At 29.6% G+C, this 26,068-nt stretch overlaps 1 protein-coding gene across 1 annotated transcript in view; it reads right to left on the reverse strand.

Moving 5' to 3' along the window:
• Positions 1-26,068, reverse strand: part of LOC126735622 (nephrin-like) — a 1,136,035-nt gene that overhangs the window by 545,864 nt on the left and 564,103 nt on the right. The window contains exon 7 of the mRNA XM_050439679.1: positions 4,209-4,301. Within this exon, the coding sequence (XP_050295636.1) occupies positions 4,209-4,301 (93 nt within the window). The remainder of the gene's footprint in view (positions 1-4,208; positions 4,302-26,068) is intronic.

The raw sequence follows: 26,068 nt of genomic DNA on the forward strand, positions 1-26,068 counted from the left end.
AACGAAAAAGTATAACTCAAGAAGGTTAAAAACACGCCCGACTGGGTTAAATATACACACACACTGAACGGTAAAATTTAAGTTTAAAAACTGACGTCACAAATATATAAAAAAACAATAACATAGAACTTGAATACAAGAAAATAATAAAAAAGTAAAAAGGAACTATCGAGATTTGAACCTATAACCTTACAGCAAGACTGTTACCGTTTGCTGCGTTGACCGCTAGGCCACACCGTTCATGCGATAGCTTGAAAAGAAAGGAGGACTGGACTCTTCTTCACTCTTGTAATCTCTAGCTTCTCTAGAAGATCCAGCTTTTTGCCCTTCCGGCAATCATGAACCACTGCTACATTATTGGCGTAGGAAAAATTATGACCTGTTGACAATAAATGATTGGCAAACGCTGACTTGGTCTCGACAGTATCGGTGGCTTTAAACTTGTTCACTAGACCTAGATGTTCTTATACCATTGTTGAAATTTTCCTTCCGGACTGTCCCACATAAATCGTAGGGCAATCCGCACAATGCAAACTATAAACTCCTGATTTTAAAAGCCGATCTGGCTTATGCAATGGTTTAACTACATTTCTTTTTACAGAATTAGAAGTTTTAAAAGCGATTGAGATGTTAAAAGGTTTAAAGAATTACGCCACCCCCTGGGAAGTACCTCCAAAGTAAGTAAAACATCTAAAATTTTTATTATTATCTTCCCTTTCCTCCTGATGCACAATATGGTACGAAAGTTTGTACTTATTAAAAAACTTAAAATATAGTTTTTTGAAACTTGATATAGGGAAGTTATTGTTGATTGGAATGGATTGTAATATATCGTACTCTTTTTTAAAGGCTACATTGGAGAAAGGTAAATGAAATAATCTTTAGAAGAGAGAGTTAAAAGCAGCAAACTTGTGTTGGCCAGGAGAAACGGAATTAAATTGGATAATATTATCCGTAGCGGATGGTTTTCTGTACACTTCAAAAGTTATTATATTGTTGTACCAGAAGTAAATCCAAAAATGGTTAAGTCTTATTATAAAGAAAAAAAAAGAAGTTAATAAGACTTTACCATTTTTGGATTTACTTCTTACTAGGTACAATAATAGAAAAACTTTTGAAGTGTACAGAAAACCATAACCGCTACGGATAATATTATTTAATTTAATTCCCTTTCTCCTGGCCAACATAAGTTTGCTGCTGTAAACTCTCTCTTCTATAGACTGTAAACTGTAAACTGTAAAAAAGAGTACGATATATGACAATCTATTGCAATTAACAATAACTTTCCTCTATCAAGCTTCAAAAAACTATATTTTAAGTTTTTTTTAATACAAATTTAGTACAAACTTTTGTTTGTACTTATTAAAGCCACATTGTGCATCAGGAGGAAAGGGAACGCAATAATACAAATTTTAGATGTTTAACTTACTTTGGAGATAATTTCAGCAGGGTCTGGGTATAGGGCAGCCAAAGCAGGATCTAAGATCTTCTTGAAGAAAATTCAAATAGCGTTGCCCTGTTAAGTTTTCTTCAAAACAGTATGGCCCTATTACTTTATTTTCCACTATACCAGCCCAAACATTAATAGATTTACGGTACTGTATATGAGCCTCAGTTGCCCAGTGTGGATTTGACACAGACCAGTACCGACAATTTTGCCGATTTACGACACTGTTTAAATTCACCGTTATTATTGCAAATGTTCATCATTTGCTCGCAAAATTGGTTTCTTCGATCAAGATCGTCCTTATATAGTTCGTGTATTAGTCTGATTTTATAACGGTGGTATTCATTTGCTTTTAAGATGAGTCTTACTGACGTTCTGGCAATATTATTATCAACTGAAATTTGTGAAGTTGCATTGTTTGGATTTTCTTGGACGAAGAGCAGAACATTTAATTTTGTTTATTTAGAAATTTTTGGACGACCTGATCTTGGCAAATCTCTAACATGACCTGAAGTTATGAATTTGTGTTATATTCTACTAACTGTTAATTGAGAAGGATGGTTTGGGTATTTGGCATTAAAAAGTTCACTTAATTCTTTTTGCGTACGCACTCTATATATATATCTTGTTTTTCTAATGTCATTCCAGGTCGATAAGATTTTTCTATGCTAAGATCAGAACGTTTTTATATAAAAACATGACCACCTTAAATGAAGTACGCCAAAATTTAGCAAAGGAGGCCAAGACTTTTGGAGATATGATTAATTATCGTCTAGTTTGAATCTAGCTTAAAAAATAACATATTATTAAAAAATCGAAATAATAAATAAATGCTCATACAATACCTCATTTCGGGCTTAATGCAGTTTAAGCCCGGTGCAAATCTAGCTTAAAGCTACTTAACTGAAGCAGACATAAACATTATAATAATATTTAGATATTTCTATTAGCTAAACTAAAATAAGAAATATATACATTTTACCAAAATTACTACACTATTACTTCATTGATTCTTTCATTACACAGAAAATATATTAAAAACAATAATTATTAGATGAGAAAAAAATATATATATATGCAAATATTCCAATAATCTTAAGTTTAAAAAAATCTTAATATTGTTGTTAAATTTAGTTACTTTCATTAAATAAGTGAGTCTTGTACTTCTTCTTAAAATTTTTAAGGCTTAAAGTAAGATAATATTTCGGTATTGAATTGTATTGCTTTAGAGCGTTATATGAAAAGGAGCGCCAGAAGATTGCAGTGGTATGCAATGGCATAGTTAACTTTTTTTATTTCTAATATTAACATTGTCAATGGTATTTCGAAATAATAAACGCCCCTTCATTGAATTGGGAGAAGACGGATTACTTAGCATCTTTAATAAGAAAAACCGCCTAAGGTGTAATGGACTCATTTCAAACTTATATAAGGTGCCTTATATAAGTATGAAATATGATCACATTTGCGCAAACCACAAATAAACCTCAAGCAAGTATTCTCCACCTTTTATATGCAATTCTTACTCTCCAAATCCAAAGAAAAACCATAAACGTAGTCACAGTATCTAAAATTAGATAACACAAGAGTTTCACATAAGCTTTTTTTAAGGGATTTACTTAATATATACCTATTAGCGTAGAAAATTTTCAAAGAAAGAAACGATTTTTGTAGTTAAGTTTTCTTACATGTTCATGAAATCTTAGTTGAATATCGATAACAACCCCCAAGTTATTAGTACTGTAAATAAATGTTAACTTCGAATAATTTATAATTATATTTAAATTATTCTTTAAAAACTCACAATTTTTCTTGTTACCAAAAACCAGACCATTAGATTTTTCCGAATTAAGCTTTAAATTGTGATTCTCAGCAAATTGATATAAAAGTCTAAGGTCTTCATTAATGCATAATTCCATTTCTTTAAAATCTTTCATATCAAAGCACAGGTAGATCTGCGTGTCATCAACAAAAGCCTGAATCTTATAAAAGTTAAATGATTTTAGTAAATCTGAAGTATAAATAAGGAACATTAAGGGGCCCAAAATTGTACCCTGGGGAACGGTTTTTCTTTCAGAGCGAAATTGTTTTCCTTGAAGTGTGATTTGTTAACGAAATTTGATTTCATAGGATATAAAACAGGTAGCGCCAATCTAATATTAATATAATGCTTAAAATTATGTTTTTGGTAAAACCGAAATATAAAAACTAAAAAAATTATAACAAAAAATAAAAAATTATAACATGAAGTAAAAACCAAATTTGTAATAGATATAGTTTGATATGGGCAGCGGTTTTTGCATAAATATCAACGTCAGTTATTTTAGTATAGAAAATTTATTACTAAATTATTAAAAATCATATGAATATTAACTTAAAATATAATAAAAGATTACCAGAACGTTTTCTTTGAACGTCCTTATAATCGGCCTTCAGAAAAGTTAATTGGTTTACGTTAGGACATCACGAACGGGATAGTAGTAGTTACGTAATAGCAACATGATTTAAATTAGCTAAATTAATTTTTAGTTTTATCTATTATATAACGTGAGCGGTATGTATATTCATAATAATAAATGCAACTATATCTATAAATATTGAAATATTTATGTATTCTGTTAAAATCTTGACATATACGTGTATATGAAATATTAAGTTAAATTATAATTATTTTATGCCTCTCACTAAAATAGTTCTTACTAGTTTAACTCGACATAAAATATTTAAATAGAATATTATAAATATTGTGTGATGTTATTACCTGTAATACCAAGGTCTGATTACTGACTATTACTCCAGATGTCGCATTGTTTATAAGCCTCTCACCATCTCTTAGCCACCAAACTCGATGTACCTGTAACAAAGCAGAAGTTATTATTTTATATATTTTTCCATTTAAAGTTAAGCGCAGCTTGTAAAAAAACTACTTATTTGTAATAAGATATTTAATACATTCGAAAAAATATAAAAATCAAGATATATTTTTTATTTTTGTCTTGTTATTTAAAGTCGCAGAGAAAAATAAATGACGCCTTTCATGCTCACTTTTTTTACGCTATCATAATGGTGATTTATATTGGTACAATTTGTTGAACAAACTGCCATTTTAGTAAACTTTTTATGCCTTTTTAAAAGATCTATCGCAACATATCCCTTTCTGCTGTTGTAAATAAGTAACTCTGTATATGCAGGGATGATACTCATTTTGATTACCAGCTTTGCGCACTTATGCGAGCTCATTTTGCTTCGAAATTGAGTTCTAACTAATTCCACAGTCCCACCTATTTTATGTATTTTAAATAAGCGAAAAAACCTAAAGCCTCGGTCTCAAAAGTCATATAATAAAAATAAATTCTTAAAACGGTTACATGTTTCGCTCAAAGAATTGAGCATTATCAGAACTAAAAATAATTTTAAATATTTAAAAAAAAAATTACATTTAAGTTTTGCCTTGCAATAAGGTTCTCTTTATATTTTCTGGGTCTCAACTCTTTGACCGGAACATGTAGTCGTTTTGAAAATTAATCTTATTATATGAGACCGAGACTTTGTGTATTTTTTCGGCTATTTAAAATCATATTGGTTTCTCTTTGAGTGAAATGGACGAATTTATTGAAATACTTTATGTAGCCAAGGGTTTGCTTTTCGTGATGCCATGATCACTTGTTGGTTTTTTAAGTAAATTGTTATTTGCGTTTAGTATTGACAGTACCAATTGAACCATCATTTTTTTGATATTTTTAGCATGCAGAATCTCTCCTAAAACCAGTTTTTATTAAGGCGCGTTTAGACGGTTCAATTTGGATGATCATTTCGGATGAATCATCCAAAGTGATTTTGACGACAATGTTTACACAGAACGACCAAATTGAATTATTCAGTTCATTAAAAAATGGCGCCAAATGAAGTTGTACGTACAGGCATTATGATAATCAGTGAAAATCTTTTAAGTAAATTAAGAAAAATAAAACATAGAAAAATAAGAAGATGGTGGATACGGCCATGGATAAATCGACGAAATATAATAGGTACGTCAACTTGTTTGTTACAAGAACGGATTGCCGAAGATCAACCAATGTTTAAAAATCATTTAAGAATCTCTTTGCAGGCTTAATTTGAACAGCTGCTTGAAAAAGTGGCGCCACTAATTCAAAAAAAAAATACAAATTATGAGAGAAAGTATTTGCCCCAAGCTAAAACTGCACATTGTACTTAGATATCTTACAGCAGGCGATTGCTTTGCAACACTAGAAGCATTATACCGTATACCAAAATGTCCTATCTCTCAGTTTTTACCAGAAGTATTGGACGCTATTTACAGAGTTCTTGAAGTATATTTAAAGGTAAGTAGTAGTTAGCTATAATATGGTTATTTTACATTAAAATAATAAGGCACATACTTTTAATATAATCTGTGAATATAATAAATATTTATTTACTGGTAATCAATATTAGACAAGGTGACAATATATCCTGGGATGACTGTTCTGGGTTAGTTTCGTATTGGACAGCACTTTCTACAAAGTTCGGCAGGTTAGGCGACTGTAATGGTGAAGGAATCACCCCCATTCCTTCACCATTAGCAGAATAGGAATTTATTACATAGGATGTTGTCGAGTTTGACATCTGACTATTAGGCGAAGGCAGGTAGGTCCATTGTGGAGCATATTACATTTTTACTTGTAAAAAAAAACAGAATAGCTCCTACGAATCAGATATTAATCGATTTTATAGTCACCAATGACAGACATCTGGCGCACAGGGTACATCTAACACCTAAAACTATTGACCACTCAATTTTGTGCATATCTCCTAATCAGGAAAATAAAAAGTAAACTATTAGAACTGTTAAACATCAAAGATCGTTTAAAAACAACTCGCATCTACTATAAGAAAAACTTCTTGATTGATTGGAACGAGAATAGCTCTGACATAAATTTACTTGCCGACTCATTGATCGCTGATATTTAGATTATTGTACACCAAATATGCCCTAAGGTTCAGATTATGCAGAATCAAAAATATGTGGATAAAAAATGGATAACATCTGACATTAAACAGATGATATGAGAAAAAGATACTTCATGTAAAATGGCCGTTTATATAAAAATAAGGGTGCGTGGTAAGAGTATAAAACAAAAAGAAATATTATTCTAAATAGAATTAGAGTAGAAAAGGAAAATTTTTTTGCAGAATGCATAGATGAAAACAAAAACAATCCTGAAGAGCTCTGGACAAATATTAAAACTCTACTACCAGGTAAAAAGCATATTTTGTCTAAGCAAATCAGTTTTAACGAGAAATTAGTCAGTGATGAAGCAAGCTTTTCACAAGAATTTATATATAAATGTTTCATAGAAAGTATTCACACTATTGGCACTAATATTCCACAGTCACCAAATGTAAATAATGGTACCAGAGCCCCCGAACTTAGTAAACTAATTTTTAAGTTCGGTCGAGTATCAATGAGAAAAATGAAAAAAATTCTTAAAAATTTAAACAATTTTGGAGGTGGGGGAAATGGCATATTTAAGCAAGTCTTGTGTGATGTATCTTGTGCTGTCGATGATCGTATCTTGGATGTTATTAACACTTCTTTAAAAAAAAGGAGTCTTCCCGGAATCATGGAAACTGCCTACTGTTGTCGCTGTTTCCAAAGTACCAAATACCACGAACCATAGTGAGCTCCGACCAATTAATACGATACCTATCTATGAAAAGCTCCTTGACAGTAATGTGTAAAACAGCAACTCCTAAATTACTGTAACGAAAACTCGATAATTATTGAAAATCAGTCCGGTTTTCGTGAGTGTCACTCATGTGAGTCTGTTCTCGTTAATATATGTGATAATTTCCTCAGATCTATTGATAATAATAAATATGTTTTAGCGGTATTCTTACATTTTAAACGACAATTTGAAAGGATAGACAGAGAAATTCTGCTATATAAATTAAATAAATTGGGAATTAGAAATGATATCGTGAACTGGTTTGAATCTTATTTGTGTAATAGTGTCCAACGTGTAAAATATGTAAATAGTCTCTCTGAAGTTTTTAATGTTGTGTTTGGTGTTCCCCAGGGAACAATTTTGAGTCTATTATTGTTTTTATTATATATAAATGATATATTAAAAGTTATACAAAAATGTATGTTATACCGGGTGGTGCGTCGCCGAGCGAAACATAGGAAATCCCATGTAAATTTTAAGGGGGTCAATTATTGGCTTCCCTGTATATTTTACAGAAAAAATGTAAGATAACGTTTTGAAGAGACCAATCTGGCAAATCCTCGTGCAAAGTTTCAGACAATTTTAATATGCGAATCTTGAATTATTCAATTAAATGTAATTGCAAAATGACCAAATTTTCGGTTCAGGTAAAACCAGACACCAGCCACCAGCAAACAATTTGTTATAAGGCTTTGTCAAATCTGACGTACAGCCGAATACAAGAAATTTTTTTTTTCGTTTTATCAATCTCACAACCATACATTCAAAGTAAGACACATTAACATTACTTTGTTATCTGTTTCCCGCATAATGTCACTTAATTATGGCTATTATTTCGTCGATTGAATAATTTATACTTGTTTTCAAATATCGACTGTCACTGATTTATTGACAGTTTTCCTCACATAGTGACAATATTCATTTTACTGGTGCCCGTTTGGTTTTTTGAGAAGAACTCAAATGCAATTACATTTAATTGAATAATTCAAGATTTGCTTATCAAAATTTTTTGAAACTTTGCACAAGGGTTTGCCAAATTGGTCTCTTCAAAAAGTTATCTTTAAAAGTTAGGATATAAAAACTGTGTTATTTGCAGATGAGCAATGATTTATATAATAAAAAACAACATTGATTAGATGGTAACTGATATAAATAGTGATTTTACCAAAATTTTCAGCGGGCTTTAAATCAACAAATTATGTTTAAATACAAGTAAATCTAAATTTTGCATTTCTACCAAAAAATCGAAAAATAATCAAATAAATATTGACAATAACATCAGTGTAGGTGGGGAGAGTATTTTTTATGAAAAAGTAATAAGGTACTTGAATACAATTTTGAATGCAAATTTAAATTTTCTGGTACATGCAGATCACGCCATGAAAAAAAATTCCAAGAAAGTTGCGTTTATTATTAGTGCTGGAAGAAACTTATCAATGCATACGAAACTCCTGCTATACAATGTCATTGCTCTTCCCGATTTACAGTTTTGCTCTACATTATTGTTTAACCTACCTTAATATAAAGTGAAGCAGTTTGAAGTAATTCAAAATAGAGCAATGAGACTGATCCTTAAATGCAATCGATACACTCCTGTTTATGTTATGTTAAGTATTCTAGGTATGATGTCCATCAGGCAAAGGATTATGTTTAGTATGTATGTATTTATTATGAAACATATTATTATGAAACAACATCTATATAGATAAGATAAGACGTTTAGATCTACTACACCAGAAATAATACAGACTTTGTCCTTGATAGATATTAGTCACTTGAATACTAGTCAGATGTTGAATTCTATACTCAGCAAAGGGCTTATTGAATTTAGTAAGTTTCCAGCTGAAATCAAGATCGTGAGAAATGGTGAATTTAAACCAGTTTAGGAGGCTATTGAGAAAATTAGTATATGAATGTCTCTTTTTATTTTTTTTTACATGGTAGCATCTTGTTTCATTTCATTTATTTACTTTTAACTAGTGATTTTTAATTATTTGTAAGTTTTATTTGTACATTCTTTGTTTTACCATTTTATCCTTCATATTTTCTTTGTTTGTGTAGTTTCGTATGTTTATTTATTTTATTTTAGGCTCAAGTTTTATTTATACTTTTTCTGTATGTGAGACTTTTTGTGTTTTTGTATATGTATGACATAGTCACTGTTTCAACTACATGTCTATTACATTTTGTATGGGTACCTACAAGCATACACTTTTTTATTGATTTAAATTTTTTAAGTTTTAAATATGTATTATAATTTTTACATTATATATTACCTTTTTACCTGAAGCTAAATAAATACATTATTGAAGAAATGTTACAATGTTGCAATGTTACAATGTTGAAGAAATTTTTACTATATCTGTTCCATGCTATGATAGTATAATTTTTATGGGGGACTTAAAAATAGATTTACTTAGACCAACTGCAGCAACTTAAAACTTTAAGTATTTTTTGGAAGTATTCGATCTTCGGCAACTGATTAATAACCCTACTAGAATCAACAATCGGTCTAATACCCTTATTGACGTCATTGTAGCTAGCAGTAACATCGAGTGTCTTAGCTCTGAATCTACCTGTATATCGGAGTCCATATCTGATCATAATCTAGTTCAAGCGATTTTAAACTTACCAAAATCTAAATTATGTAAAAAAGTTGTTAGGTCCAGGGACTACAATAGTATTAACATGACTTCATTTGGGGAGGAGGCCCAGCAGCTACAGTGGCATAATATTTATTATATTTCTGACATTAATCAAAAAGTGTCATTACTTAGCAATAATATTTCCTATTTAATAAATAAATACGCTCCGTTTAAAACAAGACTATATAAGTGGATAACGAGTAATATTAAACATCTAATTAAATTAAGAGACAAAGCTCGAAAAAAATATACTCGACAAAAAACTCTCGTGAATTTGTCATATTACAGGCAATTAAAGAATTATACTAAACACGCAATTAATCGCGAAAAAATTACTTTTTTCAAGCAAATGTCTACAGAAAAGGGTAAAGAATTTTGGAACAAAGCAAAAAAACTTAATTTTACTAAAAAAAAGATTGACTCTATTCCTGAAAATCTCAATTTACCCGAGGACTTAAATAATTTTTTTTCGAACACCGTGGGCCCTACTAATTCAACATCATTAGAAAAACTTAACTTTTATAATTCAAATACATTTAGTCACTTTGAGACGGAATTTAATATAAGTCTTATAACTGAAAATAAAACTGTCGATATTATAAATAAAATAGGGTCAAATGCAATAGATGGTGATGGAATTTCCATTAGAGATCTTAAACTATGTCTTCCTTTTTGTTTTAAGCCATTAGTCAATATTTTAAATTCCTGCATCTTAGAAAACCAATTCCCCGATGATTGGAAAAAAGCGATACTCATTCCCTTACCAAAAATACCTTGTCCAACAGATTATAAAGACATTAGGCCAATAAGTATTCTGCCTGTCATTTCAAAAATCTTAGAACGTCACGTATATAACGAAATAGCTGACTATGTTTATAATTTAAAAATTATTCCTGATTACCAGTCAGGATTTCGTAAATCTTATAGTACTATAACAAGTCTTATCAGTATTGTTAATGATATCAGGTTTAAAGAGGATTCAAAGGAAATAACTTGCCTAACTCTTTTAGATCTAAGTAAAGCATTCGATACCATAGATCACCAAATGCTTTTGGCAAAACTGCACTATTATGGTTTTTCGGCAAATGCCATAAATTTTTTTAGCTCTTATCTTAAAGATCGGTTACATTGTGTCCGAACGGTGAATGATGGTGAATTTAAATTTTCAAGGTTTTTGTCATTTAAAAAAGGGGTGCCTCAGGGTTCCATATTAGGCCCCTTACTTTTCTCTTTATATGTTGCTGATATGAATCAGTGCATCGAAAATTCTAAGCTGCACCAATTTGATGACGACTCCCAAATTTATAATTCTTTTAAAATATCAGACGCTCAGGTGGCACAGAATAAAATTAACGCCGACTTAAATCAGATTGCTTTGTTTGCTGAAAACCATAACCTCAAATTAAATGCTTCAAAGTCATGTGCAATGTTTTTTTCACAAAATAAAAGTCATCTTCTAGATTGCATGGAAAATTTTAAAATTAATATTAATGGAACAGCTATACCAACCGTTGCGGAAAAACGTAATCTAGGGGTTATATTCGATTCAAATCTCAGCTTTGCCTCCCACATTAAGAACAAAATTAAAATTGCTTACGGTCGTTTAAAAAACTTATATCAATACAAAAATCAGTTACCATCAAACACCAAATATTTGCTTTGCAATTCGCTTGTACTGTCTTTGGTGGATTATGCGGACATTGTGTATGGCGACTCACTAACCGTATCTCTGTCAAGGACGGTGCAAAAACTGCAAAATAGTTGTATGCGTTTTTCCTTTAATATATCGTATAGAGACCACATTACTCCTTATCTAAATTCACATTTTATATTAAATATGAGAAATAGAAGGAAGTGTCATATGTATAATTTAATTTACAAAATAATTAAATCAGGTCAGCCGCCATATTTAAGAGACTTATTTTTTCACCATGATTATATACACAATGTAAGAAATCCAAACTTAATTAGAATTCCATTTCATCGAACATCAGGTTTTAGAAAATCATTCCAGTATGTAGGCATTCATATGTGGAACAAGTTACCGGATTACATTAAAAATAGTTCATCAAAGAAATTTATTGCATATGTTAAAGAAATTCTTCTTGATTCTCAACTAACATAGGCATTTTAACAAATTCACGCCATCAAATTTTTATTAAAAATATAATTTAATTATTTTTATTTAATTGCAACCATATTATTTTTGAATTCTTACTTTTTAAATCAACACTGGTCTTGTTGATCTTGCAGGCATAAAAATAAAATTTTAAATGGTTCATTTTGGAATATCTATTCATTTTTGCGTCGTGTTGCCCTGGTTTTCCAGCCTCGGCTCGTGTTTTTTGCCGCCCTTCCTCCTCTCTGTCTATTGCACAGATGGTACCTATATTAATGTCATTGATATAGTAAATTATTACACTATATTTTTTTTTGTTTTTATATGTTTTTAGGGTTTAATGACTTATTTTCTTAATAATTATAATTGGGAAAGTCTTTATTCTTCTTTTAGTTGTAATTAGGTTAGTATGTTTTAACGGTCTGAGCAGCACATGCGCGCTAGCTCGTGTATGTGTTATCGGTTGTTTTTATAATCGCAGTTCAGTCCGCATTACTCTTAGCATTGTGTAAATTCTTGTAATAAAAAAATGTAATTTTCTATGTACAATGTTTAAGTGGTAATAAAAGTCTTTTGAATTTGAATTTGAATTTGAATTATTATTATTTGTTAGGCTTCTTTATAAAAATTACTAACCACTTACCAACTTTTAATAAAAAAAGTTTAAAAATTAGGTAAGAAAAGAGTGCGGAAGAAAAGTTTTATTAGCTTTATTTAAATCTGGGAAAATGCCTTGCATAGGCTTCATTCGGGGGAGAACTGCTGCCAGGCTTCTTTCTTTAAATAGAGGAGGAAACAATTATTTAATTATTTCTAGGAGTTTTTATGGATTTAATTAGACCACAGCTTTTGTGGCGCTTACTAATTACCATATTTAATAAAAAAACTTACCACAACATAGATTCTGTCTATAAAAAATGGAACAGATTCACAGTATGCTTGGTATATAATATCGGTTGTTTTTCGCTACCTTTATAAAGGCTTAATCTAGCCTAATTTACACTAACTTTTGCTTCTTCGCGAATAACTTCACTTACTTCTTACAACTAATAAAAATGATATTTATCGTAAATATTATAAGGTAAGGTACTTGAACCTATTGCATCAATATGCAATGACTGAACTTTCAAGGTGAGATATTTATATTTGTAAAGATATGTTTTCAACTGGACTTAAAGTATAAGGGCATTTATGGACCTTCACAAAAAAGTATAGAAAGAAATAGAGAGAGAGTGACGCGTCTTAAAGTATTAGGGATTATGAACCTGAACTTTGAGACTAAATGAATAAAAGAGCGAGAGAAACCCGTCTTGACTATTAGAGCTAATAGAGAGAACTTAATGAGTCACTTCGCATTTCGACCGAGTCTTGCGAGACTCGGCTTATCACACACTACATATCTCCGACAACGATTCAGCTCGGCTTTGAGCAACTAAACTCGATAACTGGATTATAACAACTAAACTAGACGGTGTCACCTATTATCAGTTTTCACTTGGTGGGCTGTCAAAAGTGCTTACTAAATACATATTTCATTAAAAATGAATGTAGCAAAGAATCAACAAGCTAAGGACTGTTTAAGGAGAATCGATTAAGTCTTAAAATTCATTACTATTCTTTATATAAAATGTAATATAAACATTCACTATTAGATTTATACCATATTTAAACTTCATTTTGGTAATTTATTGGAAATATTAACGCAATCATATTAAACGTTACGCAAAGTATGGACTTCTAGACTGTAATCATTTTATTTTAAATTAAATAAGGCACACCATAATATAAATATATTCAATATATTATGAAGTATACAAATAATTTTAGAAACACATCATTGGTTATATAAAGGTATATAGAAATACTTTTTTTATTAAATTTTTTAAATATTCATGTGTCGATCATTTGACTTTCGTAAGCCTTTAAGCATCCACAATCTTTGGTGAATAAATAGCGACATTTTACAAATACAAAGTTTACTAGATATTTAGTAACAATACTTAATAAAGCTGCCTTAGTCCAAATACCGTCCTTCAAGGTATTTCTAATTATTTTTTTTACCTTTATACCAATATACCTTTGAAGGAATAATATGCTTTTCCGATACCTGAAAATTCTTTTACCTTTGTAATTGTGACAAGGGATTAAGGGTGCAACAAATAATTTTCGAGGCGATAAAGAAATGCATAAAATATGATTTAATTTCCTTCGTTATATAAATCTTTGTATATGCCGGAAAGTAATGAGAACCAGTGTTAATCTTTTGAAAACTGTTCTACTTCAAAGAAATGTTTCTTAGAAGTGGCTTAGTTATCGGAATATTTTTCATCTAGTTTAAATATACAGTGGTGGCCCAAAGTATGGAAACTTTAAACTTTTTCAAAAAATGCAAAAAATATCGCAATGCGAAAACTCTCAAAAATATAAATAAACAGCTTACCAGCAAATAAAGAAAGTCCAATGGAGGTAAAGCAAAAGAATGTTGTTTATTAGTTTTGATGAAAGAGGAGTTATTTCTCTGTGGTCAAATGTATGGAAACCTTTAATAAAATCATAATAATTGTTTACTACAAGCTGTTTAACGGTACGATATTGTTTGAGTAAAGACAGGCATCATGCCTGTCATACCAAGTGTAAATACTTATTTAGTGATTTAAGAATTAAAATAGTTGAACTATACCAAAAGGGTTATAAACAAATTTAAACAAGTAAACATTTAAACATTTTAAAAGGCACTTCAAAAATAATTAAAAAAATTGAAGAGAGAGGAAATGTTTCGGTAGCCCACAAGCAAGGAAGACTTTTGTCCAGAAAACCAAGAAAGTAATGAAAAGAATATCGATGAACGACCCATACAAAACTTCTATAGATATTTCTGGAGAAATGAGTGAAATGGGGATTTCTGTGTCTGCTCGCACGGTGAGAAGAAGGCTAAATGAAGTGGGGCTTTTTGGAAGAGTTGCTGTAAAGAAACCACTAATATCAAAGAAAAATAGAAAGGATCGCTTTGTCCAGAAAACCAAGAAAGTAATGAAAAGAATATCGATGAACGACCCAAAGAAAACTTCTATAGATATTTCTGGAGAAATGAGTGAAATGGGGATTTCTGTGTCTGCTCGCATGGTGAGAAGAAGGCTAAATGAAGTAGGGCTTTTTGGAAGAGTTGCTGTAAAGAAACCACTAATATTAAAGAAAAATAGAAAGGATCGCTTGAAATTTGCACGAGATCATCTTATCTGGTCTTACCAAAATTGGAATACTGTATTGTTTAGTGACGAAAGTAAGTTTCAATTATTTGGGAGTGACGGGAGACGTTATGTCCGGCGACCAAAAGGTACAAGGTACAGCCACAAATACCATATGCCTACGGTAAAACATGGTGGTGGAAGTAAAACATGGTAATGGTGTGGGCTTGTTTCTCCCGATCAGGTGTTGGCCCCCTGGTTAAAATTGATGGAATAATGGACCGTTTTCTATACAAAGACATATTGTAGAACAACATGTTGCCTTATGCTGAGGAGGAAATGCCATTGAGATGGTTGTTTCAGCAAGACAACGACCCTAATCACAAGTCCCAATTTGTGAAAAACCGGTTCAATGAACAGAGCATTGATTTAATGGATTGGCGTTCACAGTCCCCAGATCTGAATCCCATAGAAAATTTATGGGATCATTTGGACAGGAAGATTCGAAACCATTCGATTTCAAACAAGGCTTAACTGTGGGAAATACTGCAAACTGAGTGGGTTGCCATTTCCAGTGAAGACTGTGCAAGAATTGTCGATTCTATGCCACGAAGATGTAGAGAAGTAATAAATTCGGAGGGATATGCCACAAAATATTAGCAAATTTTGATTTAAATGTAATTTATATAAATAACTTTCTTCAGTTTCCAACTTTTGGCTAAGAAAATATTAATTTTATTTCATTTTCTTTTTATAATACGTTTAATTTTAAATTAATATGTTAAGTAAGGTAATATATTATATATACTTTATCACAATATGAGTAACTTTATTATAGTTCCTGGTTTCTTTAAAAAAAATACAAATTAAAAAAGTTTCCATAATTTTGGCCACCACTGTAGGTTTAATAAAAGGAATGCAATTTTTATGAAATATAATTGTGTGAATCTTTTATGCAAATAAAACTCTTTAAGATAAAAGTCGTTTAAAAACTATTCGCAAAAACATCAACAAAGTCATTTTTGCATTTGGAACGCATCTGGTAACTATTCTATGAGGTAGAAAAAATGTAAATACAAAGTGCAAATCTTTAATAAGAGCCCCATATATAAAAATAAAAATAGTAGTTTTTTCCGCCTAATTTAAAAAAATATAATGTCAAGATTTATTTCGATTATAAAGACGTTAAATTACATTTATCATTTTTCTACAAAGCATTTATCATTTTTTACTATTACTGTTTTTATTAGTAGCTATAAGTCTATTTGTAATGCCAGCATAAGAATATATTGAGAGATAAGAAAGTAAGGTTAAGAGAAGACGGATTGCAAATTATAGCGACTGGAAGAAAAATTAATGTTTCTGGTGAAAAAAAATCTATAAAATAAATCGCGGTAATTATTTTTATTTAGATTTATTACCTAAATACAATGTGGACGCATGCCACACATCAGTCCAATCGCGAATTAAGTCTCTGCATTGTAACGAATCAACCGCATATAATTATCAACCGCATCTAATCGCACGTTATTCGCACCAACAAATAAGGTGCAATTAGACCACATAGACATTAGACACATAGACCACATATGTATTTCTTTCGCTTGCATTGCCATTTCAAGCGACGCCGACGCTGAAAAGATTTTGGAAGAAATGTATCTTTATATTAATATTTAGTACTTAGATTAGTACTTAGATATCATGTTCCTATTTTTCTTTTATGTTATTATGATTGTACAACATAAAATTTTAAATTTAAGTTACTTTCCGCCTTGCTTAATTAATTGATATTTTATAATGTTTAGTTAAATCGAGTTTCTTCTTAGCCTTTTTACATCCAGTGTAATAATAAAAAGATAGATTTAGAGTAAAAAGCCATTTATTAATTTGAAATTATGGCTTAAATCAGTATTTTACTGCAAAGACCAATCTATCCTAGAATTTCCTTTGCTATAATAATATCGTCATTTTGAAACTGTAATTTATCAACGTTTATTAGGTAATAAATGTTTTTATTTTTGTTTTCTATATTAGCTTAATAAAATAACATATTTTATTTTAATTTTAAATATTACGTAAAACAATTTTTGCCGAATAAAAGTAATTGTTAAATTTTTTTGATATACCGGTACAAAATTAAATTTTTTATGGCTCTTTTACATGAAAAAGGATGGCGACTAACTAAGGGCGTTCTAATCGACTTAAGTTATATGAATATTTTTAAAATCAATAGTTTAACTTTGTTATGTTAGTATTTAAGCTTTGTAGTTTTTAAACAAAAAATAAATAATTATAAATTAGATTAAAAATGTATAAATATCCACAATATTTTTTTTATCATTTTAAAAAAATACATAGGATTTATTTACTAATTCTGCTTCTAATAGAGTTAGATTTCAAAACTAAATTCCGCAGCAGAAAATATCACTTACTTTGTTCCTAATGTCCCATATTCGCTTCCCAAAAGAGAGCTGTTATAAAGACGTGCCTGCCAAGACCTTCTAACGCAGAGCCACTTAGAAAGGAACTAAAGAATTCCTTTTTATTAACCAACTGTTTCTTGTTAGTGTCACTTAAGGATAAGATATATATGGATTAGTATACCTTAAAAATTGCTTTTTACTTATTAAAATAAATGATTTAAAAAAATAAAGATAAAGAAATAGTTGTTTTTTAAATTTATCATAACAGATTTTTTACATTATTATTAAAATCTAGTGACCAAGTCTTGCTTAGAGTGTGCAACCTTAAAAATGTAAAAAGAAATATATATTTAAGTTAAACTAAATTCTTAACTTATAGTTACAAAGACTTCACTTAATACTTCATAATAGCTTTTTATAATTTTATATGCCAAAGGATATACAGTGCTTTCATTTCAAAACGATCCACCCTTAATAACTTTCTTAAAAAAAAAAAAAAAAAAAAAAAAAAAGCACGTCAAATTAGATATACAGGGGGACGTTTAATTATGCATTTACTGAAGTTCTGTCAATCACCTCCTCACCTCCAGCTAACCTCACTCTAATATGTCAAATGGGAACCCCCATCGTGTGATCATAGTAAGCAGCGCAAAATTCTCTATTTAACGGTATCAAAAAAAATTAAATCGGTAAATGTGTAAGCAAATAGTTAGCGAAAATGTCTAGAAATAATAAATATTTTATTTACGCCAAACTTTGGTATTTTAAATGAATACTTTTAGTGTGGTACCTACATCATTTTAAAATTCTTACATTTCTTATAATAGATCATCAAAAAAAAAACAAGCAATTTAAAGGTTAAAATGTGTGGTAACAAACAGTACATTTAGTTCAAGCAAATTATTTATTTTTCTAAGTAAAGAATGTGTACCGTTATTTGCGAGAAAAAAGAGTGTCTTCAAATTTTTTGCAAAAATCTTTGCAGTCTTATAACTTTGTATGTGTATTTATTTTACTTATATTTTTTGCGAAACCTACCTAATAGGAACAAAAAAACACTGCAATACCTTACATTTTTAAGGTGTTTAAATTTTACAACAGGCGATTTTTTATTATTAAAACTGTCAGTTTGACGCGTGCAATTTTTCAATTTTAGTTAAAACAGTGAGTTAATACTAGTAGTGAGCTAGCCGAAAGAATAGAAATAATTTTCCTTTATGGAGCTCAAGATCGGTCTGCTCGCAGAACCGCGAGAGCATTTAATGAAAGGTATCAAGATAAAAACGTGAGCCATAAATACATAATACGTACTAGAATTGATACGAAAATTTGAAGAGACGGGATCGATTTGCAATAAGAAAAAATATGAAAATAGAGTTGTCGATAAAGCATGCCAAGTTGAAGTATTAGGACAATTTGCTATTGATCCAACTTTGTCTATACCAAAGGCCGCAAAACTAACAAATATTTTCACTGGTTCAGTACATAAAATTAAAAAAAAAAATTTCTTTCCTTATAAAATTTATATTCTTCATGAACTCGGAGAAGAAGATTTTGATAGGAGAATTCAATTTTGTGAAGTGATGTGCCAGCGAATTGATGACGATCCCCATTTATTGAAAGGCATTTGCTTCAGTGACGAATCGACCTTTTTTTAAATGGCCTGGCGAACAGACATAACTGTAGATACTGGGATAATAAAAATCCGCATGTTTATCGGGAAGGCCATACCCAATATTTCTAAAAAATTAATGTTTGGGCAGGAATTTATGGGAATTAAATAATCGGGCCATTTCTTTTGGAAAAAAATTTGACTGGCGAAATTTATTTAAACCTTTTAGAAAATGCAATATACCCTTCCATCATCCAATCTATAGAAAATCAAGTAGATCAACATGGTGCTATATTATTGAATTGAAATAATATACATTTTCAGCAGGATGGAGCTCCCGCGCACTACACTTTGGTAGTTCAAGAGTGGCTTGATGAAAATTTTCGAGAAAAGTGGATTGGCAGATGTGGTGCAATCCAGTGGCCTGCGCGGTCTCCGAACCTAACCCCACTAGACTTTTTTCTTTGGGGCTACTTAAAAAGCAAAGTTTATAAAACCCCACCTGAGAGTATTGAGAATTTAAAAAACAGAATATTTCAAGAATGCAGAGAAATTAGCGAGCAGACCCTTGCCAATGTTCGTAAGGAGTTTGAAAATAGGCTTTTTTATTGTCTTGCTAATAACGGCGCGCATTTTGAACAATTAATAAAATTAATTTGTTAAACTAATTAAATTTGTTTTTCTACCCTACCGATTTACACTTTAATTGCTTCTTGGTCAATCAATTTTTTTTTTTTACAACCATTGATAGCATAATGAATGCTCTTTAAAATAATGTATCACACCATGGGGTAGCCATTTCACATACCAAAGTTTGGCGTAAATAAAATATTCATTATTTGTAGACATTTTCGCTAACTATTTGCTTACACATTTACCGATTTTATTTTCTTTGGTACCGTTGAATAGAGAATTTTACTCTCCTTACTATGATGTATCACACGATGGGGGTTCCCATTTGACATATTAAAGTAAGGTTAGCTGGAGGTGAGGAGGTGATTGACAGAACTTCAGTAAATGTATAATTAAACGTTTCCCTGTATATCTAATTTGACGTGTTTGTTTTTTTTTTCTTTTAAGAAAGTTATTAATGGTGGATCGTTTTGAAATGAAAGCACTGTATATAAAAAAGTATATTTTTTACAGAAAAAGATTTTGAAGATAATTAATGTTGGTAAGAAACTATTAATCTTAATTGTCTCATTAAAATTATAAATACAACTTTTGAAATAAAAAAAAATATTGTAAAAATTTGTTAACCTTACATTAAAAAATTATTGAAATATAGAGGTAAGATATAGAGGTAATGCGCACAGACAAGAACAAAATTTAATATTTTTTATTTCCAGGTATAATAAAGGATTACAAAATAAGTATTATAAGAAATAATATTGAGGATTTACATTGTTTTAAAACTTTTTAAAATAAAACGAAAAAAAATATTGCCATTATTACAAAAAAATAGCGCTATTTATTTAAAATAAAAAGCGCCAATATTAAATAAAAATTTTGAAAAAAAATATAAAGAATAGCAATATCCTAAACAATAGAACAAAAAAACCGAAAGGTAACAATGATATCTAGATTAATAAAAATGAGAGGAACAAAGACCATCTTTAGTTGAAATTCTTCTCTTACTTAAGCTATACAATAATGATCCATATTCCGTTTAATCAATTTAGCATATGAATTCTACGAAAAAAACATTTAGACAAATAATTTATTGAATTTATATACTTAATATACTGCATTGGTGCATAAAATTGATATAAAATAAGAACTAAATAATTTAAAAAAAGGCCCATATTAAATATAAAAATGGTTTTTACCCTTAAGCCGCTCACTATTATCACCTTCCTATAAAAAAGTAAAAAACATTACTTGTATTTATACAAATTTAAAGTATATATCTGGAAAACTTTAGGTAACGTATAGCTTATTTTTTATTTTATTATAAAAACATCTTTAAAAAGGGCCGTCTTGAGCTTCGGTATAAAAAAATATTATTTCTGATATCTTTATAAATTAATTTATTTTTAAGTAAAAGAGAGGTAATAGATCAAGTAAAAAGCCTATATAAGAATCTACAAAATTGAAGATTACTATGTGGGTAATATTTTTAAAGTGCATAAACTAATTTGCAATAAATTTTATAAAAAAAACAAAATATAAATAAAATCGCAATAATGAAATCTGGACAAAACCAAATTGGCACATAACGTCGATTTTTTTTTCAAAATACTTCTTAGGTTCTTCAGCTTTTATCATACAACCTTTAACAGGACTTTCAAATCTTAAATATTCATCCAAAATAAGGCTCAAATTACTACCCAATAACACAAACGTCAAAATCATTATATAATTGTGGATTGCTATTTTTTGCAAAGTGTTTCCCAATAAAAAATTTTCACAAGAATGGAAAGTAGCTCTACAAGATGGGACTGTTGATATATTCATCAAGTATGGGAATTTAACATTTTTGAGGAAGCATTGGCTACTTATCGTTTTATACTGTGAAAAGTTAAATTAATAAAAATAAAAATTACTAGTACTATCAAAAGAAAAATTGAAATAATACTTGTTTGCTATTGTTAGTTATTGTATTAGTATTGTATACTATTTGCTAATTGAAATAATACTTTAAATTATTTAAATATTTTTTGAAAAAATTCACAAAAAAAAATATATCCTTTGGTTTAGATAACTATTGAGCAACCTATTAGTATTATACCAAACATTAATTAACATTAATTATTGCAATTTTTTAAGAGAAAATAGGATACTATTTTAGAAATATGTATTTCTAAAAAAATTATATAAAATCGCTTCTTCATTCTTTTTTATGATTAGTTTCAAAAATCATTTTTATTATACATATAATTCTATAGGCTCTAGTCAAAGCATTAGTAAGTCCGATTCTTGCTTTTTTTCATCATTTATTAACATTTAAAATATATTTTTTTAAAATCTATAATAACAATAATTATATATTCTAACCTACATATATTCTTATAAAAGCTTTCCCGAATTATGCAAAATTTTAACATAGGCTTTTTTTTAGCCAAAACTATGTTAATTTTACAGTAATCTGTCTTTTTAAGAAAGAGATCTATGAACACAAATCTTATAATTGTTACTCACGATATAGCTAAGAGCATTGGACAGTGGAAATCAAGTTATTTATATATACCTTGATGTCACAAAAGTATTTGATCAGTGAGCTTTAAGTAAATTACATCAATTGCAATTTAGAATCCCTTAATTGACTTGCTTAACCTCTTTATAATCTAAATATGTTGACTTGAATCGCCGCGCCTAATCATCTTCTTACAACTATATATTATTGCCAAGCTCGATTGCAACTTTCCGGTTAATGCACACGTTGTTAAGCTACATTTAAGAATATAAAAATATAACAGAATTAAGATTTCTGAAATAGAGAAACTTTAAAAAACATATCCTTCTCTTATGCTTAAGACTAAAATATGCTTCTATAGTCACTAGCCTATTCCAAGGCTTTTATAAAAATGAAATACTACAGAGATTCGGTAGAAAATATTTTTTTATAATGACAATATCTAAATTACATAAACGTAATATAAATTATTAAAATATAATGTTTAAATTACATTTTTTAATTTTATGTTCTAATAATAAGAATCACTCTCCTTTTTATGTCTCTCTACGAATATTCGAATTCTTTAAAATTCCTTTAAAGACGCCACTGGAAATCGGTTTTTCTTAAGTAATTTTTGAAGTACTTGGTATAATTCAATAAACATTTTATGTAATCAACATTACTAAGGATGTCTTAAAATAGAGTATTTTATTTATATTTTTAACACCCTGTATGATACAGACTCTGAAATAATAAATATAGAGAGCTTGAACCTTAAACCGTTGATTAAATATTTGGTGTCAATATCAAATATTCAATCAACCCTTAAACTACAGAAAAGACACTTTTGTCTATTGTCGATAAAACAAACCGTTTTTGAGAAAAAAAAATTAAGGATTTATTATTTTATTTTTATTAAAACGAATTATGATATGTTCTCTTTTCAGCGATGCGACAAAAGTTATTTAAACAGCAGAGAAGTTACATTTACATATAATTTTTCATATTATTTGTTTAATATGAAAAAGTATGTTTTTTAAAATTTCAGTGTGATTCTTAAAAAAACAATCTACAAAAGAATATAAACGAAAATGTTTCTGCATCTTTTTATCGGCAACGTTTATCTGGTACACAATGCACAAATACTTATCTTTCAAAACTTCAACGTTGTTTCTTCTTCTTCGTTGTTCAAAATCTTTCACATTATTAATACATTGATCATTTATTTCAATAATAATTTATTGATTTTTGGATTGCTTAATGAATTTAAGTTAAATTAAATTGAAATATGGAATTCCACGTTTACTGAGTATGCAGATATGCATCGTATGTATGGTCTTGCGCCGTGCAATGCATTAAAAGCAAAAAAGTTGTATGAAGAAAGATTTTCTAATCGCGCTATACAGCACATTTCAACGAAGTGACCAACGTCTAATTCTGATGCTGGTCAGAGAAGAACAGAACGTACGGTACAGTTGGAGGAAAATATTTTGGATACTGTAGCTGATACTCCTTTAACGAGAAATCAAAAATTAGACGCTCAGCTTATTATACCAAAAGCAATAATACATAAAGTACTTCAAGAACAGCTGATAGACCTATATTATCTACCAAAAGTGCATGAACTAACTCCTGCAAATTTTCGTCGTAGAATACAGTTGACGAATTGGCTATTAGATCAGTAGCAAAATAATCTAAACCTAGCTCGCATGTATGGGCCGATGAAAATCCTCACGCCGCTGTTGTTTCTCATTATCAATATTAGTTCCAATCAACTAATATTTGGGCAGAAATCATCAGGCAATTTTTTGAATGGGCCATTCGTATTACCGCTACAATTGAATAGAGAACTTTATTTGGAGTTCCTTCAGAACAATCTTCTGAATTTAATAGAGCATTTGCGATCTGCTGAAACATGTATTTTATGCATGATGGAACCTCATTTCAGCGTTGCTGTAAGGAACTGCCTGAATAACGTTTCTCCAAACAATTGGCTAGGTAGAGGAGGATACCTGGCCTCCTGGGTCTCCCGATCTAACGCCATTAGATTTTTACCTATAGGGTTTACCTCAAATCTTCTTGGTGAATTAAAGTCCTATCGATACTCTGGAACTTTTTACTTCTGGAACTTGGAGAGGAACTTTTACAGAGAATCAGGATTCATTGTAATGTGAAAAGGAACAATCCAGCATTGCTGTGGCGACTAAAGCAGTCCACGATTCGTCGTATTCGCGAGTGTATCAGACAGACCTCAAGTTGAACCTACTTATGAAGTTTTTAATTTATTGTTTCAAATTATTAGCTTTTTTATTTATTACACCACACTGCATTTTTAAAAACATGTACTTTTTCAAATTAAATAACTTAAAAAGGAACTTCTCCATTATTTAAATACCTGTCGTATCGCTGAATAAATTAATATATTATGGATTTTTTAAATTAAAATAGAACAGTGTTTAACAATTTTTTTTTCTCCAAGACGATTCATTTTATGGATAATGAACAAGAGTGCTTTTTCTTTAGTTTAAGGTTCAAGCTATACATGTTTATTCTTTTAGAGTCTTTATCATATAGAGTGCTAAAAATTAAAGCATTATAATGTACACTAGTCCATTCCTAGTTAAATAAATAAGGTAAATGTGTTTTAAGGACTCTGTTTTAAAAGACCCTTAGTACTGTTGATCTCATAAAATTTTTATTGAATTATAACAAGTACTTTAAAAGTTATTCAAGAAAACCGATTTCCAGAGGCGTCTTCAAGGGGCCGTATCTTGGTAGGGAGTTCCATATTATGTTTTTACTTTCTACCTGAATCCGAGAGATTTCCCACATATTCCGGGATACCCTGTATATCAATCTACTTATCTACTACAATAAATTTTCTGTTCTTTTATCTTAAGCTATTTCTTTTTAATTTACTTGAACAGTATAATAATTATGCACACTCAGTTAATATTATATATTAAATTATGTAAGTAAGTAATTTTATAACGTTTTTCTGTAAAATACTATCCTAAATTCCCTAAGAAAAAATTATTTATTCCTAAAATAATTCAGGCCTATTAAGCAATCTTTATAATATCATGTTTAATAATACTATGTTTAGAAATTTGCTTGGGTGAACCTACGCTTTTTCAATTCTAGTTTTAAATATATAAAGATGTTAAAAAATTTAAGTAATACCATTAAAAAAATAATAATAATATAAATAAAATAGACGAATCTTTTTTTTAATTTTATTTAATTAACCAAATGCAAAACCAAGTACCCCAATATATATAGTCAATCTTGTCTAAAAAGACAAAACTTTCAGAATACCCAATTCATTAAAACTTCGTTGATAAATCAAGTTTTATTGCCTTTGTTTGACGTAGACCTGCAGAAAAAAAAAGGAAAAGCAATTTGAATAAGACGACCATTCCGTAATTTAACTTTAATGATAAAAATAGTCTATGGTCTTTCCGATTTCTTGCGCAACTAAAACTTTTATCAAAAACTTTTACAGTTCTCATGCTTAAGAAAGTATATTTCAGAAATGCACGATGGGCCTGAAAGTACAGCTTACGTTTATTATATCGATCAATCACGTTAATTAGATATACAGGGTGTTTGGAAGGTGAGTAGCCAAACGGAAATAGTGAATAGGTGAGGTTACTGGCTATTTAAAACGCATAGTATTTTTTTGTTTTTCCTTAAATTTAAGGAGTAATATATTTTTCCTTTTTTTATTAGATTTTAACCGTTTTTTTACTTTAACCTTCAATTTTTTTTAATTTTTGCTTAAAATGGC

The sequence above is a fragment of the Anthonomus grandis genome, chromosome 4 (assembly GCF_022605725.1).
Source record: "Anthonomus grandis grandis chromosome 4, icAntGran1.3, whole genome shotgun sequence".
Taxonomy (NCBI): Eukaryota; Metazoa; Arthropoda; class Insecta; order Coleoptera; family Curculionidae; genus Anthonomus; species Anthonomus grandis.